General features: G+C 36.5%; 1 protein-coding gene across 1 annotated transcript; it reads right to left on the bottom strand.

Annotated features, from left to right (window-relative positions):
• Positions 1–43: 43 nt before the first annotated feature.
• Positions 44–12,052, bottom strand: LOC145786264 (uncharacterized). The gene is made up of 14 exons (XM_082597905.1): positions 11,968–12,052; positions 11,258–11,411; positions 9,047–9,135; positions 7,894–8,047; positions 7,148–7,236; positions 5,127–5,280; positions 4,940–5,028; positions 3,984–4,137; positions 3,506–3,594; positions 2,282–2,435; positions 1,627–1,715; positions 1,177–1,330; positions 416–504; positions 44–201 (listed from the first exon to the last, which is right to left on the bottom strand). Exons 1-14 carry the CDS (start codon positions 12,050–12,052, stop codon positions 44–46), a joined length of 1,701 nt encoding a protein of 566 aa, XP_082454031.1.
• Between the last annotated feature and the right edge of the window lie 8,217 nt (positions 12,053–20,269).

The following is a 20,269-nucleotide window of genomic DNA, read 5'->3' as shown; positions in this document are numbered from 1 at the left end:
CAACCTTAGCTATACTGGGAACAAGATAAAGAGATAGACAGTCTTACGTGATGTTCAATCCTATCCAGGTTCCATTCGCCATTGACGTTGTGTTTTCAGGATGTTTCCAACCCGCTTTAGTACAGCCAACATCTTCGAACATGCTTGTAAAGCATTGCAGAGAATGTGGGCCTCGAAAATAGGTGCAATGATCCGGAAAAACTGTGGAAATGAAATCAAGTCAGTGGACTGCTTTAGAATTAACAAAGTTTAATTCTAAAACTGCTTGACTTACAAAATCTAAGTTTGATTTCATGCACAATTACACATATAGGCCTACACTAGAATAAACAATTGGGCTTATGAAACGTCAGTCAGAGAAAAGTGCTTTGCTTGAAGTTGAAAATTTTGCAACAATATTTAGTTTAAAACGTACCCAATCCAAAGCATTTCAATTGTGCATCCTTATCCAACACAGGAGTAATGGCTCTTTTTGACAAATTGCGCATGTATTCCTTAACATCGCTACAAAGATAAGAGTTATAACATAAAATGGATCGCAGTAAGATTTAACGAAAAACAGATCCATATTGTTTCATCTTTAAAGTGCAATAGAACATAGAATACGAGAATAACACAGGTCATGAAATGGTACTGTATGGTGCTGATAGTCGGCTGCCATCTGCATTATCACTAGTAAATACGTGAGTAAAACAGAACAGCAAAATAGAGAAAAAAGCAACAAAAACATGCAGTGAAAGTTGAAACAGGAAAACAATAACATAGTAATTACAACCGACATGGTCAGAGAAACACTGTCCATTCTCATAGCAAGATGAAAATAAAAAGTAGAGGCCCTACCATGCTTTATTGCTTAACTTACTTGTCAATTACCTAAAAATTAAGCTAGCAGCTCTAACAGATAATGTAAGAAAACAAACACCCACAAATTTATCTAGATAGTGGAGGTGTTCAGTTGTTTCGCAAAACACGACTATTAAATAAAAAAAATGTCAACAAACAGTTTCGTTTCAAAACTATTGTCTTGGTCTAGCTAAGATTCGAACCCGAACATTTGTGTAGTAGTGATTATGGTCACTAAATCAGAAAGCGTTGGATATCTACGATTATGACAGCAATCTGTTGTCTAAGTTGATAAAAAAAACACATCTATTGTTATGCTACATGAAAACTCACACAAAATTCATAGCATTCCACGTGGCATTTTCAGCTCGTGTGACATTTTCTGGGTATTGCCACCCTTTCCTGTCACAGCCAACTTGTAGCCACAATGCCATGTAGCAGAACATCGAATGAGGTCCTCGGTAGTGGTGGCAGCAATCAGGAAATTCTTAGAGATAAAAATACCAAAACGATGCAAAACACAGGAGTAAAAACAGTAAATTAAAAACATTATTGAAAAATTTAAAATAAAAAATTCAAAAAACAGTAAATTCTCAGGAGGTGAAATAACCAAAGGATGCAAAACACGAAGTTATTCAATGATTCAAAACATAGGGTAAACAGCTGGCCCAATTTTTTTTTGCAAACTTGTAGTCAACAAAGTAATATTCATAATGATGAACATTAATCAAGCTCTCAAGAATGTAGTATGAACACAGATGAATGTTGCTGTGTATCACTTACTAACGCCAAAACAGTCGAGTTGGGATTGCACGTGAAGCTTAGGAACCGAAGCATCAAGGTTTATTGTGGTCATCGTATACTGAAGTTCTCTGAATAAGCAAAAGCAACAAGTCAAGTTAAAAAATGAGAAAAGACTATTTAATTCATATTATCTTTATAACAAAATTACTGCAATCCCAATAAAGCGATATCCATACGCTACCTAGAAAATATAGCAAAAAATATAAGACAAGTATGTTTAACAACTAATTAATGTAAAAAATCATAGTCTAGATCGAGAAGCTTCCAAGAAACTGGCAATAATAGAGTCAGGACATGTTATTTTTCAAGAAAATTCTTCATCTTTTCATGTATATTGTATTTTAAGTAATAATCACAGGAGGATTGTTAAGGCTCAGACGACGACTATTAAGTCACGTGTTGTGACGTATGTAAGCCTATCACCAGCCCAACAAAAGCTAACTGTTGTGTATTTTGGTTTGTTTTCGTTGAAACGATGTACCTTGCTTTCGTTCTCCTTAGGTCTTCTCTTTTGCGTTTTTATTAATCAGCGCTTCTCGTTTTGTTCTCGTACAATATATATTTCTCGATTTTGAATACAAGTAGAAAACTTTTGTATGACTCTTGTTGAATGAGTTAAAAAAACAACACCAACCTTAATGTAAGTTTATTCCATGAGGAGTTAATAGAGTAGGATACGTTTGATGGGAACATGTAGCCTTCCTGTAAACAACCTGATTGTTTCCATATCGTCTTATAACATTCTTCTGAGTGTGGTCCTCTGTAGTAACCGCATTGAGGCGGAAACTCTGAAGCAAAATAACACCTTTCTTTAGTTTTAACCATGGACTTCTAAATAGTAGAATCTGGACTGGAAACTCAGTGGGCAACATGAGGCCAAACAGTTGGTACAACAGTTGGCCAACAGTGGGCCAACAGGGTTAGTTACTTGGCTGTTGGCCCACTGTTGGCCAACTGTTGTACCAACTGTTTGGCCTCATGTTGCCCACTGAGTTTCCAGTCCAGATGCTACTATTTAGAAGTCCATGTTTTAACTGAGACTTTTACCAAGAAAAGAATGAAGCCATAGCCATATAGAAAGATCGTTTTTCAAGCCAAACCATTTTGAAAGTGCAGCTTGATAAGGTACAATGGTGAATCTTGTGCTAATGCCGCCAGGCTAGGTGCATTAAAAATTACGAGAGTTTATTGATGTGTTTTATATTGGGGAAGTGGCCATTATCTACAATGTCTTCACAACCATCGTTCAGCTTATTGACCACTGAGGCTTTGGCTATGGTTCTGATAGTTCTTAGTTCGACTCCAGGATTGGTCGCATCATAGACTTTGAAAACGTGTTATTTCTTGCGCAAAGCAGTCAAAATAATCAGGGTAACAAAGTGGTCATATTGCAAATAAAATACAAAATTGAAAAAGTCCCGTCGCTAAAAACCTTAACAAGTTTAAAACAACGAAGCCTTATAGCTGAGTTGGTTAGGCGCCAGACTTTAGGAACAAATAAACCTCAAGATCAAGCAACGTTGGTTCGACTACCGGGGTGAGCAACGCATTTCAATAATTGCTCTCCATTCGGCGGCTATTCGTGGATGTAATAATTCAGGTAACAACAATAGGAAACTTCACTCTGTCAAACTCGGTAACCGGATTAAGATTTAAAACTAAGCATTCACAGTCCAAAGATACAGATTCCCTCAATCAATTAATAAATACATAAACCATTCTATTATTGTTGCTCTAATTCATCTAAGACATGCGCAACATAATATCAAAAACGGCATCCTGTTCGTGCAGTTCTATTCTATCTGAAGATTCGTTTATTTGTTTGTTAACAAATGAGTATAAATTTAAAATTTCATACTCATTCCAAAGCAATCCAGTTGAGCACTGTCAATAAGATTCGGACGAACGGCCATCTTTTGTAAGTCAAATATGTGATCTCTCAAATGTCTGCAAAAGTTTAAAATAGTTATTTGATAAATACTTTCTCTCATGCTTTCCATGCATAGCACAATTAAAAGAACAAGACTTACAATACAAAGTGACACAGATACGCTCGTTGAAAAAAAAATCATCCAACATTGAAAACTAACACTCTCTTTATTTTACAAACAAAAAAAATTCTTCAAGCTAAATCCCGGTTCTGAATACAAGCATCATGGAAGAGTGTAGTTTTAAAATGCCACAGATTTCACGACACGCAATCCTTTTCGTTTTGAAAGCAACTACAAGTCATTCACTTTTGTTCGGGTGCAAAATACATTCTGTCTCAAATTGGGAATTTGGCACTTTTAAAATTACGCTCTTCCTTAATTTTTCTTTCTTTTCAACCAACATACGTTAAATTCCAACTGTTCCATGTTCTATTTTCGGCTCCAGACAAGTTGTGTATATAGGCGTGACCAAGTTGTATGCAACCTGCCTTGTCCCATAAGTATTCGAAACATTGAATAGCGTGCGGTCCTCGAAAATGTTTACAGTAGCGAGGAAAAGCTGCAAGGAAAGCAATTGTAATGCATTTAATTAATTTTGCTTCATTTGTTACGGTATGTGAAAAAAATGCTTGAAAGCCTTCTATGTAATCACAGTCAGTTCGCTTAATTGATTCATGTTGAATTACTCTTTTAATTGGGCAGTTTTTTTATTGTTGGAAAATCTACTTTTCAGTACAATTTCTCAACTTTAAAGGTAACACCCGCTTATTGGACTAATTCTTGTTTGATTGTGGTCGGTTTAAGTGGGATTGACTGTGTGTTTGTATTTTTACTTAAGCTTCTCACTGTTTATGGAAAGTGCGGTTCAATAAAGTGCAGCAACCCCCTAGTTTACACAGGATATTTTTCCACGAGAAATTACCGGGCAATTCCATCATCTATTCTTTACTGTAACTACGCACAAGCATTGCAATGCAATAGAAGTGTAGACATACTACGCATGACTAACATAATCACATTAAACATATAAGGAAAACTTCACAGTGTAGATTTTAACGATCTGTTTTAGCCTGATGCTGCGAGTTCGCTGTGGTAATAGCGAATTGCACTAGCTTTCGGAACACAGTTCCCTAGTCGTGTGCCATGACGAATGGCATTGAAGTCAGTGAGTGGTTCTTCAATGTGGCTTTTTGGTTTGGCTTGAGGCTGTTGGCTGTTGAGTCTCTGTGCTGTTAGGCGTTATTGCTGTGAACTGTGAAGTAAGCAACGATCATGCTGCTAAAAGCGAAACTCAATCAATTATATAAGGAAAAGACACACATAATAACTGTTTGCAACAACATGAAGTGAGTCATGGTTACCTATTCCAAAACAACTCTCTTGGGCTGCTTTATCGAGGTTAGGATGTATTGCCATCATGTGGAGGTTTTCTGAGTCTGCTATGTGCGAGCTGTGAAAACAAGCGTCCAGAAGTTATGTTGTAAATTCTTTCCAGTTAGCTTAGATTTAAAAGAAAAGTTAAACATGAACGTGCCATGGTCATCTTACCGCAAACTAAAGTCATTCATTACAGATAAATCTGCTAGAGTTAAGTTTCCTGGATATCGCCATCCAGATTCTGTACATCCCGATCGAAGCCAAATTGTTACCAAACAATCAAAAGGATGAGGACCCCGATAATACAAACATCCATTTGGAAATCCTAAAACAGAAACCTTTCAATTCAATTCAAGCCGAATTCAAGTATAAAATCCAATAAAATACCAAGTCAAGCTATAAATCAAATAATATAGTTTCGGGAGAGAGTTTGCTTTTTTATACCAAAGACAGGCAAGACACAACAATAACACAGGGTTGAGCATTACAACAGTATATTACATATTTACAAATAGTTCAACAATCAAACGTTTTCGACTTAACTTAAGTCCTCATCAGGAATCTGTAAATAATTATAAACTACAATAAATTTCACTTCTTGACAGTGACTACCGTAACTAATTGACTAACTAAAAGCATCGAGAAACACGCACGATTAAAAGCACTGGAGTGGAAAACATACAGACAGACGAAAAATTACATTAAGAAAAGGCAACTGCATGACTAAGTTACAAACGAATTTGCACCACGGAGTACGTGATACAACTAGGCTAATAAATATTGAGGAGAATGGAGGCGCCACCGGCAAATAATTGTTTGTTTAGATTTGGATTGTAGCGTTTGATTAACAACGCTTCCTGAATTTTTGTGTCAAATTGGGATTTGCCTTTGCGTAAAATTTTAAATGATTCAGCAGAGAATTTTTGATCAGTGCAAAAAGAACAATCCATGATATGGTCCTTGATGGCACTTTTCTTTAAGTCTCTAAAGTTCAGATGCTCCCGTACTCTCGTGGTCAAATGTCTGGTGGACATACCGATGTACGTCAATGCCGAATCACACGGACATGTAAAACAATATACGACATTTGAGCAGAGAGACGAAGGCGTCTGGGACTTTAGTTGAAAATACGAACTAATTTTAAATGTTTTATAAACAGGAAAAACGTCCACATCAAATTTATTTTTCATAAACTGTCCGGTTTTACGAGCAAACGTTTTGGATTCTTTTCCCACAAACGGAATGGACAAGCAATGCTTCACATTTAACTCATTTTCAGCCTTTTCTTTTTGGTTGGAATTCTCAGAGATAAAACGATTCAATATTTTCTCAAAGTACAATTTTGGATAACCATTATTATAAAACATTTGTTTCAATTTCTCTATTTCAATATTAAAAAGAGCATCATTGCAGCAAATCATTTTAGCCCGAGCTAATAGGCACAAGATCAAACCAGACTTCCATTTCAATGGGCATAATGCATCAAAGTTCAAAAACAAACCAGTATGAGTTGGTTTGCGCCAAACCCAAGTATCAAATCCAGTGGCATTAATTTTAATTTCAACGTCCAAAAAAGGAAGGGTTTCACGTGCTTTTTCGATTGTAAATTTAATGTTTTTATGTTGAGAGTTCAGCATATCTAAAAAGGTTTCACATGAGGTTTCTTTATTGAATACCGCAAAAATGTCATCAATGTAACGTAAGAACAACTTCGGGTGAACTGCTAGATGTTTTTCAAATAATTTTGTTTCCAAATGTGCCAGAAAAAAATTAGCAATAGTAGGGCCCAATGGAGATCCCATGGCCACACCGTCAATTTGTTTAAACAATTGGTTTCTATACATAAATATGCCTTCGGTAACACAAGAACAACAATAAATAACACAATGGGGTTTAAAGTTATTTTAATTTAACCTTTTTGGTTCCTTTGTTTGAAAGTTGTACGTTAAAATAACGCAAAAGTAACCGGTTTTACATGTCATGTTGACAATAAAGATGTGCCTAATTTAACTTCTTTCCTTTGCCATCTCTCAGCCGCAGTAGGCTACATATCTATGAATCTTTATATTGTAGGCTTACGTTATGAGTTCTGAAAATACGCATTGTCATAGTGCATGAAATGTTAGTGAAGCAATGCAAGTACTACTAGAAAGCCAATTTTTAAAATGTTAAACGCATGGTTGTTCACATACTCATCCCAAAGCAGTCCAATTGAGCTTGCACGTCCAAAACAGGTTCAATGGCCGCTTTGTTTACATTGTAATATTGAGAAATCACCTCTCTGAAACAAAAGTGAGGCTGCCAAACTTTTTTATTGATTTTACCGTGTAGGCTATCACACTTCACAAAATAGTTTACTTTCTGCACCGATTCAGGTAAAAGTATATTAAAAGTAAAACTCTTATTTTTGCTGGGTAGGTTCTACAAATGCAGATAAAGTTGTTTCTAACCGGTTGCCTTGCTTTACGTTTGGTCGCCAATTAGGAATAGTTACGCCAAGCAAAATTTAAGATCGTAGTAACAACCAGAACACAATACGCAGGGATCGCAAAAATGTGGTCGTTAGTAAAGCTTTGTAGTCTCAAAGTCTATAATGTATACTCTAATATGATATTATCACGTAATTATAGCTGTTGTATTCATACATTATTATGACATCACTGTTATATAAATTCATGAAATCAACCTCATTTCATACTTAAAAGGATCTTCAGAAGATTCTGTGCAATAGTTAACCCTAATTATATTCACTTGCGGAGAGCAAAATTGTTTTAACCTTCACGTCTTATTAACGTAGTCGGCGTACACTAGATTTACATTGATGTGAAAAAGAGCAAGATATAATTTTAATTGCGAGATTAATTCAACAACAAGCAGCCTATCATCTGTCCCTTTCTACGTATTAGTAAATAACTTTGAAATCCCATTTAGGAAATACCGTAATGTGCATTGATTTATATCCTGATATTGTCGACGTGTGAGATTAATTGGAAAGCCATGGCCTTCATCAAGACAGCCCAGTCCTCTCCATATAGTCTCTAAGCAGCCAATAGGATGCGGTCCTCTATAGTAGTGGCAATTGAGTGGAAACTCTGCAAATATTTGAAAATTTTGCCGTTGCTAACAGGTCTGCTTATGTTGGTACATCACAGTAGGTCTAAATTGTTGAATTTGCTGTAATACATGTTTTTGGTTTGGTTTGTAATTGCGTAAATGGCATAAACACAACCCAGGTTAAAATATTCGATAAAGACAGTATATTTTGAGGCATAATATACCACTGTTATGTTTTCATAACTTTGAAATATTTATGTAAAAAATACTTTCAACCTTTGAAGATTGTCTTTGAAAACCTAGATTTGAAAAATCGTGGTATTTATTAGCCATTGACAGAAAACTACACAGCAACGATGAAACAGTCAATAGTGTACATGGGTCTGGTTTGCTTGGTTTTATTTTTGAATCTTTATCCTCGGACTGACAAAGCCTTGATAAGTTATTCCTGGTAGTTTCGCATACTTGTAGACTTGTAGAGGCTTTTGACGCATGGCTGGTTACCGAAAGTGACAGAGTAAATTTTTTTCGATTGCGTTGAAGTGTTGCTGTCAGGGAATTATTCCATGCATTAGGAGACGCTGAATTAAGAGCAGTCCTAAGAATACGTTGCACATGCGCACACCCCGAGAGTCGAACCAGTGCAACTTGATCTTGAAGTTTCTTCGTCCACGAAATCAACTTCAGTGAGACATACCTACAGTAATCAGATCCCAGACAGCGACTTTACATCAGATGTGGATCTTCATCAAGTTAGGTCTAATCGGTTACCGATATGCTTAAAGATCTGTACTACTGTAGATGAAGGGGCTACTGTATCAACGTTAGGACATTTACATGAATATGGTGGCAAAACACTTAGAAGTAATCAAAGTCAGTAACTTCCAACCTATGCTACAATAATAGCATAAAACTAAAGCATGTAAGCGTAGCTATTACTGGCTATTTTCGATGATGTAAGTTTACTTAAGCCTCTGCTTTTAATATCTATGGATCATGCATAAAGATAATTTATACACGGAATAACAAAGTCTTACTTATTCCAAAGCAATCAAGCTGCGATTTGACGTCCAGCACAGGGTGGACGGCACTTAAGCTGATGTTGCGTAAGTACGATTCAGCTTGCCTGTATGACAATGAAATAATATTAATACAAAATATATAACGAAAGAAACATGAACGTAACTGGATGTTTATAAGCATTTCTAAGGTGAAAGCAATTCTATTTGAATAAGTTTGCGCTTGGCGACTGTTTTGCATGAAAACTTAGATAGATCATGACGTATCTTGTTAGGTTTTAAAGTTACAAAAGAAGCAAGTGTACAAAAAGCTCTATGCACCCTGTATCGTGGAAGTGTAACTAAGCAGTTCCGGAATCTGGGTACATATAAAATAAAATAAAACTTTACCAGAGAAAGTAACTGCTTTGAAAACATAGAAACAGACAAAACAAGTTATTGCTATTAGTAAAAAAATATTAAAAAGCCTACATTTTTACTTTAAAAAAAATCAAATGCAATCCTACTATTCACTAAAAACCTTAACAGGTTATTTCACTCTTATTGGGAATATCAGAAGATTTAAAGTTTTCAGTGAATTGTTACTGTATTTGATGTAATTCGCTTGGTATTTTTGCCTGGTAATGAGCACTTTTTTGTAATAGTAGTATTTATTGTCTACCTCAATAAACAAACTATGTAGATCAGGGGTTCTTAACCTTTTTTGTCTCGTTTACCCCTTGCCGAATGAAAAAATTATAATTTACCCCCACCGTTTTGGTGGCCCTTTGTGATGCCATCATGTCCAGTCAACCATGCGAAGAAATGCAAAACATCCTTTTTTGTCTGGATTTACCATGGCAAATATCAAAAACAAGCTGTTTATTTGCCGAAAACACGATTGTTCTTGAAATGAACAACGAAGAGAACCCTCCTTCGCATAGATAAGTAGTTGGAAAAGGTATAATAACTTCAAATGCACGCTTAGTCAGCGTAGGAAACTCTTCCATTAATCCACACCATAGCTTGGAAAAGTCACCATTGCACGATAAGAATTTGGAACAAAGCGTTGTTGAACATTGAAGACGAATCAATTCATCTTTGCAAAGATCATCGTCAGCAATACTTTCTAACTTGGCTTCGAAGGGAGAAGTTATCCAAAGAGCAGTACCGGTACGGTACTGTTAAAACTTTCACCTCCGAAGTAACAGTCAAAGTTCTTTTCTAAGGCGGCAAGGTGCTGGCATATTTCGACTTCGAAGTCAGAAATCTCGTTGCGACTTCTACTGACTTTCCAATCATCAAATGTTGGAAAATTTGCGTAAATATGAGTAATAAAAATTTCCTTTTTACACTCTTCTACTCTACAGATCTAACTTTGTCTGAAAGCCCTGAGTTTTATCATGTACCGTACATCTATAATGGTAACAATTTTCCTTGCATTTGCATATTGAGCTGGTTCAAACTTGAAAAAATGTCTGTCAAGTAAGCCAATGCACCAATAAATTTGTTGTCACCAAAGTGCTTACTCAACGGGAATTTGTGTTCTCAAAGAAAAATCTCGATTTCACCATGTAGCCTAGTTCGAAAACTCGAGACAAAACAAGACCCTTATAGAGAGCCACCGAACTTCGGTGTGATAAAGGAGAACAGAGTGTTCTGATCGCATTTGATCACAAACCACTTTGAAAAGACGATGATTAAGAGCATGTGCCCTGATAAAATTCACACATTCAACCACATGCTTCAATACTGCTTTCAAATATTCTGGAAGGGTTTTACCTGCCAGTGCATGTCGATGAAGGGCACAGTGAGTAGAAATGATGTTCGGTGCGCGTTTTTTTTTACCAGAGTTGTAAAACCAGACTTAGCACCGAGCATAGAAGGGGCACCTTCTGTGCTAAATAAACCCACATGATTTCAGGATATATTATTTTGTAGAAAGAAATTGTCCATTTTTTCCAAAAATGTAGCACACATACGCTGCTGAAATGAAACTGGTAGTCTACTTGCGTGGAGATAAAAGAAAAAAACGAAAACTTACATTTAGCATAAATTTGAATCAAAATCGAGTGCAACGCTACCAGTTTTTTAATAGGCCTAACTGAAAAAATTAAGTTTGCTTTAATTTATGATTCAGTAAATTTACCCCCTCGGTAGGTGAAATTTACCCCCAGGGGGTAAATTTACCCCCGGTTAAGAACCTCTGATGTAGATTATTCCAGAATTTGGCAAACACGCTGTACTTACACCAAATCCATCGCATTTACAGTATTGTTTCTTGGAGTGGTAAAATTGTCTGGTCTACTTAGGCCCGCCTGTAAACATCCAACACGTTTCCATAGAGTATCATAGCATGCAATAGGATGAGGTCCCCGGTAATGCTTGCAGCCAATGGGGAACTCTGTAAAATTTAACGTTTGAATTAGCTGGTGAAAGAAATCGATACTGCACATTGGAATCACTCCAAAATATTAATGTTAAGGATACAGAAATACTGACAACGTTTTCAGTATCAGTGGTTTGATAGGGCATCACAAGCGTTCAATGAATAACCAAAAAAGATTAAATAGATTAATCATGAAAATTGCTTGTCAGTGTTCGACCCGATAGCTCAGTTGGTACACCCGAATTTGTACACAAAAAAACAGCAAGATCAGACAACGCTGGTTCGACTCTCGGGGTGTGCGCTTGAGCAACGCATTTCAGGGACTGCTCTTTATTCAGTGGCATCCAGTGGATGGAATAATTCATAGACAACAAGCGGAAACTTCTCTGTCCACCTCGGTAACCGAACCTGTGTCAGTGGTTCGAAGCCTCTACAAGAATGCGAAACTGCCAGAAATAACCTTTAGAGGGTTTCTCAGACCGAGAATAAAAATTCAACCATTAATGCTAATCTACAGTATGTCGTCAGACACTTTCATCTTACCATTACCACAAAAACTATGCAAGCTTACTAATTCCAAAGCAATCCAGTTGAGCTTGCAAGTTCATTTTGGGATGAACGGCACTCAAAGTTAGGTTTTTTATGTATTCTTGCATTGTTCTAAATAATAAATATTTTTTTTCAACCAATTAATTTTTCAACGTACAAACACCAAATTCAGATCAAAATTGTTTTTATTTCTATCAGAAAGAGCTTTTAAGAAGCATAACAAGTTTCTGGAAGCATGTTTCACTCAAAAATATCTTTCAATAAATACTAAAAACTTGGCACAACTAAATTTTTGTTACATCTGATTTATTTTTTATTTTTAATAATAAAGTTGATTAAAAACATAAAAATAAGTGAATTAATTGAACATATTATTTGCAAATACAAAGCTAGCAATAGTTGGGCTACCTGAGGTTAAATTGATTCCAAGTATGATTTTGTCGGCCAGTTAGGTTTTCTGGATTTTGATAGCCAGCGCACACGCAACCTTGATAGAACCAGTAATGCGTTCTGCAGTTTGTAGTATGTGGACCTCTGTAATAATGACAGCCCGGGCCAAACTCTGAGAAAATAAGCAATTTGTGAATTACTCACAAAATACAAACTTTTGCACATATAGAATAAAATATTGTTTGTTATTATTTTTAATAGAATCAGTTCAAACACAAAGTTAGATTTCTATGAATACGCGTATGCAATGACCTTCGTGGTAGAAGCAAAAATGTCGTATGCGCTGTTGTGAGCTTGACGCGTATAAGAAGCTATCTCTTTGTTATAAGTACAAGGTTGTTGGTAGCATAGCCGATTGGTAAGACCCCTGATTCAACGTTCAATAGAGCGCCGGTTCGACACCGCTTAAGAGCATGTGGCTGTGTCAAGACTAAAAACTGAAGGCATGCTGGCGATTGCGGAATGGCGCCCCTTTGACTATAGCCCTTGATTTCGTTCATGTTTATGAACAGTACGCTGCTCTAAAGAGAAATGCCTACGGCCCTTCTTCTTAGAAGTATGGCCCGCTGAACTGAACTAGGTGTAAATCAATTTTAACTTGACTATGCCTTAGACATAACAATGTGTGTTGCGCACATGTTTGCTATTAACTTACGCATATAGTGATGGCTGTTATGGGATTTCATTTAACTTTCAAAGTACTTCCACAACAAACAAGACTATCCCAGACAGCAAATCAACCATTTTTTACATTGATTCAACGTTTGATTTGCTGTCGGGGTTGAAGCCCAGTACAACAATATTTTTGGCTATTCTACCTACAGATCATCACTTACTAACGAATAACTGGCTATACAACTAGCAAAATCTGTTAAAGTTTGGAAACCTTTTCATGCCATTGGCATGATGGCAGTATATTCCTGCTGATTTTTTTTTTGTTACAAATACTAGAAGGACATGAATTTGCTGTTAATCAAAGTGTTGACTTTTTCTTTGATCAAGTTTCGTTTCAACAGGAGTTGCGGTATAAAATATGGAATGGGATGCGCTATATTTACATGACACAACAAACTTACTGAGTCCAAAGCATTCTCTCTGTGAAGGTGCATCCAATGTAGGGTAGAGTGCACTTTGTTGCAGATTGGACATGAAGCTGCGAACTTTACTAAACACAACAAATAACAACCATGCCCTTCAATTTCTAACTCAAACAAGGTGTCTGCTAAAAGTCAAACAAACAAAATTGACTTAATTTTCAGCTTTGCAGTTGCTTGTACGGTACATGGTGTTATGCAAGTGTCTTCTAACTTGGGTTTGTGTTTCGTGATGCTTGTAATTTGCAGGCCTGCGTGTTTAAACTACATTATAGTAGTAGTGAAAAGGTGGCCTCTGCAAAGAATCCCTTTCAATGCACAGAGACTTTCAGTGCATTTATAGCAGAGTCATTATTCTTTTAAACAAACAACAAAAAATAAAACAAGTTACAGCATAAATACGATAAATGGCATGTTTTCGACTGAATGCAAATGACCGGTATGTTGATATTCACCGTAAATTTAACACAGCCAATGAGGCGTTTTCTGATGGTGTTAAGTTAGCCATGTAGCCCCAGCCTTCTTTCAAGCAGCCAACAGCCTTCCACATTGTAGCAAGGCATTGGCCGGGGTGAGGCCCTCTATAATACCGGCAGCCAGTCGGAAACTCTGGATAATAATGCAAATATAAACTCATTGAAATAAAATATAGACAATAAAGTTTAAGCAAGTGGATTACTAGTTTTAATTGTAAGTATGACTTGTTTCTTTGCTGGTTAAGTAACTCCTGTTTTCAAAATTGTATCAATTCAAAATGTGTCAACCAGCATTAGAATTCTTTTATGTATAACTTTTTTTTTCAAAACCATTTGGATCCTTCTGAAAATATTAAACATCTTATTGTATTTTATGCAAGTTAGAGTTCATCCGTTGTTTGCAAATACCAACTAGATTAAACACAAGCTTTTCATGTTGTTTTTATTTTTTAGAACTATGCATCACGACCATAGAACAAACAACTCACTCATTCCAAAGCATTGTATTTGAGCGTCTTGGTCCAACGTTGGATGCACAGCCCTGTTCAATAACTCAGTCATCTTTTCTTCAAGTTTCCTGGAAGCACAAAGTCATAAATATTGGGATTGTCCACTGTGATAAAACAACTCCCACTTTGTGACGCTTAAGCAGTTCTATTTGAATAAATCAAAGATGCCACAACTATAATCTTTCACAGTGAAGTAAAAGACATCAGACCGTCGCAAAGATTAAAGAAACACTTATGCCTCCCCTCTGTTCTTGCTTTATGGTGTTAAAGAGGATTCTGTGAGAATCCACAAATTCAAGATGCTAATAAACAATTTAGAAGATAGAAAATCAAAAAAATGAGCCATGTTCAGTAACCTATATACTTTTATAGTTCAATTTATTCAAATGGAGCTTTCGCTACCACCAAAACGGCTTCTACAGTATTGTATCAATATTGAATGCATGAACAAAATACTCTGTTTGAATAAGATACTGAATAAACCAACTGTACAAAAGAAAAAGCTTTATTAAAATTAATTATGCAAGCTACTGAATTTGGTTCATTCTACTCACTGTAGAAAAAATACCAAAGTTTATTGGAAATGACGCACCGTAAGTCCAGAGTACCGCGTTGCCAATTCAAACGGTCAGTGGCATTCGGCGGATAACTCCAACCTTCCTCTAAGCAGCCGACTCTCAACCAAATACTTTTTAGGCAGTCCATCGTATGCGGGCCTCTGTAATAACGACATCCAGGAGCAAACTCTGTGATGAGACAAGAAAGATTAGAAAGCATAAATTAAATTTAATGCACAACAGAAATAAAAATTAACTTTATAAAAATGCAATTTGTTTTTTTTGTAAATCTGAATGAATCTCTCTCCATTTTTCTTCAAAGCCCGGCCTTCGTCCTTTCTTCTGAATGAATCTTAACAAAGAAAATCATATAGAATATAACACAACATGAGCGCTTGAGAAAACGATTTCAAATGAAATAAGGCGTAACACAGAAAAAAATAATATGCTTACTCAGCCCGAAGCAGTCTTTCTGCGCTCGAACATCTAGTTCGGGATATATTGCCCTCAAAGTCAAGTTAAGGACATCCTCTTCAATTTCCCTAAAATAAGAAATGAAAAATGTAAGACCAAATATTAAACATATAAGATATGTAACTTCAATGCAAAGACAATAAGCAGTCTTCACTCGTTACATATTGAAAACACGCATAAAAACAAATATATGCAATGAAATAGTTCTTTCAATGAAGTCTTGCTTATTCGACTCTAGCATGGGATCCTCAAATGTTTCTTATTCAAATAAAATATTTTCCAACATTTTACATGAAATTTTAAAGTGAAAAAGGCTGCTGAGGTGTGCACACATATGCATTGTATATATTTAAGTTATTTTGGCAGCCGATTGTAGCATCGAATAGACAGCGATAGACACGTGTTTCGCCCATGAGGCTGGGCTCATCAGTATCGCACCGTATTCTTGCCACTTGAGTAATCGACCGCCGCTTTACCAGTCAGTTTAACTCTTATCTTTGTGGAAAGAAAGAGCCAACAAAACCAGCAGGTGCCAGGGGTAGGTCAATGGATTCTCACATTGACCTACCCCTGGCACCTGCTGGTTTTGTTGGCTCTTTCTTTCCACAAAGATAAGAGTTAAACTGACTGGTAAAGCGGCGGTCGATTACTCAAGTGGCAAGAATACGGTGCGATACTGATGAGCCCAGCCTCATGGGCGAAACACGTGTCTATCGCTGTCTATTCGATGCTACAATCGGCTGCCAAAATAACTTAAACGTTTAATTGGAGGTCTCAATGGCTGGCGTGGAAGCTACACCGTTCTGGTTAGCGAAGCGTCACTGCAGCTCGCTGTGCTAGTGAGTAATCAGCCTTGTGCTGATAGCCGGGAAGAACGCCTTTCTTCACATTGTATATATGTTACGTAAACTATAAATACGCATACTAGATAAGTTAAAGGCCAAGAAGAAGATATAACTAAGACAAAATTAAATCATCATATCTTCTTCTTGCGTTTGAGGCCGCCGCAGATCACGTTATTACATCCAGGCTCAGCAGCCAATGGATTGTGTGTTTATCGAGCGTTGTAAGGTCCACATATCTGTCCTGGGGTCGATATACAGGACAATGGTAGATAATGTGATGTCCAGTCTAAGAAGCTGAGCCACACGCACAAGATGGTGAGTCGGCGAGGCCCCGTTGGAACATGTTGCTGTTGAAACGGCCCACTCCAGTCCGCAAAAACATCATATGAGCAAAAGTCTTGTAGCAACGAAAATAGTGCAGACTGCGCAACATGCGAGGTAGGCTACACTCTAATGTCTTTCTCTCTAAACTACACTTACACCAGAGTTCGTTGCTGCCACGCAGCAGCTTTAGTAGGAGTCGTGTTCTTTGGCCAGTCGTATCCTTCCTCTAAACAACCGATTTTCTTCCAGATAAAGTCAAGGCAATCCAATGGGTGAGGTCCTCGATAAAAATGACAATGGAGCGGATATTCTAAGCAAAAATTTTTCAACACTTGTGTCAAAGAAGTAAAAGGTAAGTCAAGTTAATGCATTTTCAACATTAAGAACCATTGTGAAAAACGACTGAAAAGACAAAGGTCAACCATGGCTACCTAAAGATACGGTCTGATTTGTCACATTTTGCAGAAATTTCCAGATTTTGCTAACTTGGGGCAAATATTTCAACGATTTTTTAAAGAATTATATTTTTACGCTTTCTTTACTGTTTTCCCCAGATGACACAATAAGTGTTAACATCCTCACATGTTGAAAAACAAAGATCATTTGATTTCGAAGATTTTAGTCTTTCGCTCAATCAATAACAGTCAATTGAACGTTTTTCAACTTACTTTTTCTCATTTGCCACTGCTTCCTCAAGGCAAAAAAAGCTTTTATATCATTAAGAGACATCAAAAAGTAAAAAAAAATCTCAGAAAATGTCAAGCACTAGCAGTAGCGGTAATCGAAATCTGCTAAATGTGACAAATCAGGCCGCACCTCCAGGTGGCCATGAGTCAACTCACAAAAGAAATCTTGTGTTTTCAAACATCAGTTAAAACTATTTGCTGGAAAAAGCTAAATACAATCTTTTCTGCAAAGTTGTATCATATTTATACGCGGTGAAAATGGCAAGATTTGCAACGCATCTACAGTCTACAGTAATTCTAAATCGAAAGGTTTGATTGTCGACCCCCTGTCTATTCTTTCGAGATAGTTATGTGAATGCTTACAATGAATGCAAAGCGCACTGGTACCCCACTAAGTGTCTTATTTTTTTTACAAGTGTCTGATAAAGCCTTCCTGGTACAGAGAACGCAGCCCAAGCAAACTGTCTGCTTGATAATTTTTACAAATGAAGAGTATCTATAGTTTGGGAATGGACTATCAAGATGAGCTGAATTTAATTCATGATAAAAGTTTTTTAATTGATCATTCAAATTGCTGATTTACACACCAATCGAAAACATTGGAAAGGTGATAAAATGCAGCAGTTCCAAAACTAGCCAAACTAACTTTACAAACAAAACTGATCTCGCTTTATATTAAACTTGGTAGTACAATTTCTTTTTGAGAAAAGAATCGCATTTATTTCATTATTGTTACGACACAAATACGTACTTATTCCAAAACATTTAAGCTGGTCGTCCACATTTAGGTTAGGGTGGTTTGCTCGAATAGTGAATTCCTTCATGTTAGCTTGTACATCGCTAAATACAAAACAACAAACTTAACCAATCGACTGTAGAAACTCGACCAAACCTATGCAAGCATGCGTAACTACTTCAATTGAGTTCACAAAATTCAATTTAGGTTTACAGCAGAATTAAATATCGCATGAATGATTGAATGTATTTTATCTTCGGATCATGCTTTCGAACAACTTACACCAGATTTAAACTGTTCCACGTAGCATTCACTTTGCCAGTTGCATTAGGCGGATATTCCCATCCATCTTCCACACAACCAACTCTCAACCACAAGGAGATGTAGCAGTCTACAGGATTAGGTCCCCTATAGTACCGACAACCAGGGGCAAATTCTGAAAAGAGGAAAACACTGTTTTGTAAAAAAAAAAGGAGGTGACAGAATAATTTTTTCCATTCATTTATATCATTTATTGAGGATTTTTAGTTAATCTACTGTAGCTTGTTTTACCGCAACTGAAATGCAATACTGTAAAAAAATATATCTAGCCTATGCCATGTCTGTTGCTGACATACGTAAACGTACAATAGACTCATAGAAATATAGAAAACTCAAAATACCAACAAAATCTTACTAATTCCAAAACAATTCTTTTGCGATGGTACATGAAGAATTGGATAAACAGCTTGCTGGGTAATGTTGAAGAAGCTTTCTTCCACGTCACTGAAAAAGTTGTAAAAAAATGTCATTTTTTTTATCTTATACAGTTGATATTAACGTTACAAAATTTTCGAAAACAAATTAATGCCAAAAAAAGATCACACTTATACGCGTCAACCGCCGAATTACAATCTTGTCAATGTTCCTCCCTACAGAGCCACATATGTTACAGATTTTCATGACATAGCCTACTGTAGTAGAGCACGGATCAATACCGGAGTCTAGTAATGTTCAATACCAGATAAAGTTGGTGTTTGGGCCACCTCTAGTCTGAATGAATTAAAAGTCACGTAAAGAACCAATAACTTCATTGTCTGTACAATTCATTCTGAGTTAATTGTGTAAATTAAAGTTTACTTTAAAGAAGTTTAAAATGCACTGATTAGAATGTTTTTATAAGTTCAGTTGACTGCACAACCAAATATTCAGCTCTGGTGCGACGTTTAAAAGGTTCGACAAACGCTCATAAGCATGCGGCTGTGGTTTTTAGTAAGACACTTAAAGGCATCCCTGAAGGACGAAGGTGGGAACGAAGATTAGCTTTCTTGCCTTCCCGTCCACTTAATCTAAATCTTCAACCCCCAGGTGTAAGCCTGGATACGACAAAAGAAGTTTAGTTACTAAACATAAAAAATACATACAATAAATTCATCGAGCTGATAATAGCCTTGTGGAATGCACTGATGTTAGAAGGAAAATCAAATCCTGTTCTCAAACAGCCCACTTTTAACCATAGCGCGATGAGGCATTTCTCTCTGTGCCGTCCTCTATAGAAACGGCACGGGGGTGTAAAAGCTGAAATACAAATTATTTAGAACGTGATTAGTTCTGCACTGCTCTTTTTAATGCAGCGTTAATTTTATCTATATGGCTACGCCCACAACCTTTGATACAATTCCGAGTTCGAGACGGTTAATAAATTGTTCTTTTTCCATTGTTTAAACTAGTGGTTGCCAACATAGGGCCCACGGAAACCCAGGGAATGTGAAAAGTTTCAAGGGGGTTCTTGAATAAATTGCAATTTAAAAAAGCTAAAATTTCGACAATTTAAAAGTCATTTTTCTATATTTTCATTTAAGGTCGATATAAAAAGTTTAGGTGTCTGTAAGCCAATAACCAAGATATAGCCTACTGTATATTGGAAACCATTGGTCCAAACAAACTGATGTTGTCAAGAAAGCTTTAACGAACAAAATGTCTTGATTTAAAATCTCCCCATAATAACTAAATACGTGTCAGTGATACGGCAAAAAATAAAACAATTTATATGCAAAATTTTAATCCTGCCATTGTCCATCAACGGATCAGAGGAATCTTTATTCGTTTGCAATAAAATTGCTTATATCTTACGTATTCCAAAGCAGTCTAGCTGGGCTTGCTTGTTCAGAGTCGGGTGAATGGCTTTGCTGTT

Source organism: Aplidium turbinatum, chromosome 17 (genome assembly GCF_918807975.1).
Source record: "Aplidium turbinatum chromosome 17, kaAplTurb1.1, whole genome shotgun sequence".
In the NCBI taxonomy this organism is placed as follows: Eukaryota; Metazoa; Chordata; class Ascidiacea; order Aplousobranchia; family Polyclinidae; genus Aplidium; species Aplidium turbinatum.
This window is presented reverse-complemented; position numbering and strand designations above follow the sequence as displayed.

What these genes read in the sequence shown, in the direction of transcription:
- LOC145786264 (XM_082597905.1), bottom strand. Translation starts at nt 12,052, where the DNA reads ATGCAAGAATACATAAAAAACCTAACTTTGAGTGCCGTTCATCCCAAA. An exon ending in ATAAATCAATGCACATTACG is followed by an intron (nt 7,237 to 7,893) that starts GTATTTCCTAAA and finishes CTTTTGTTTCAG; the next exon opens with AGAGGTGATTTCTCAATATT. An exon ending in ACTCGACTGTTTTGGCGTTA is followed by an intron (nt 1,331 to 1,626) that starts GTAAGTGATACA and finishes TTTATCTCTAAG; the next exon opens with AATTTCCTGATTGCTGCCAC.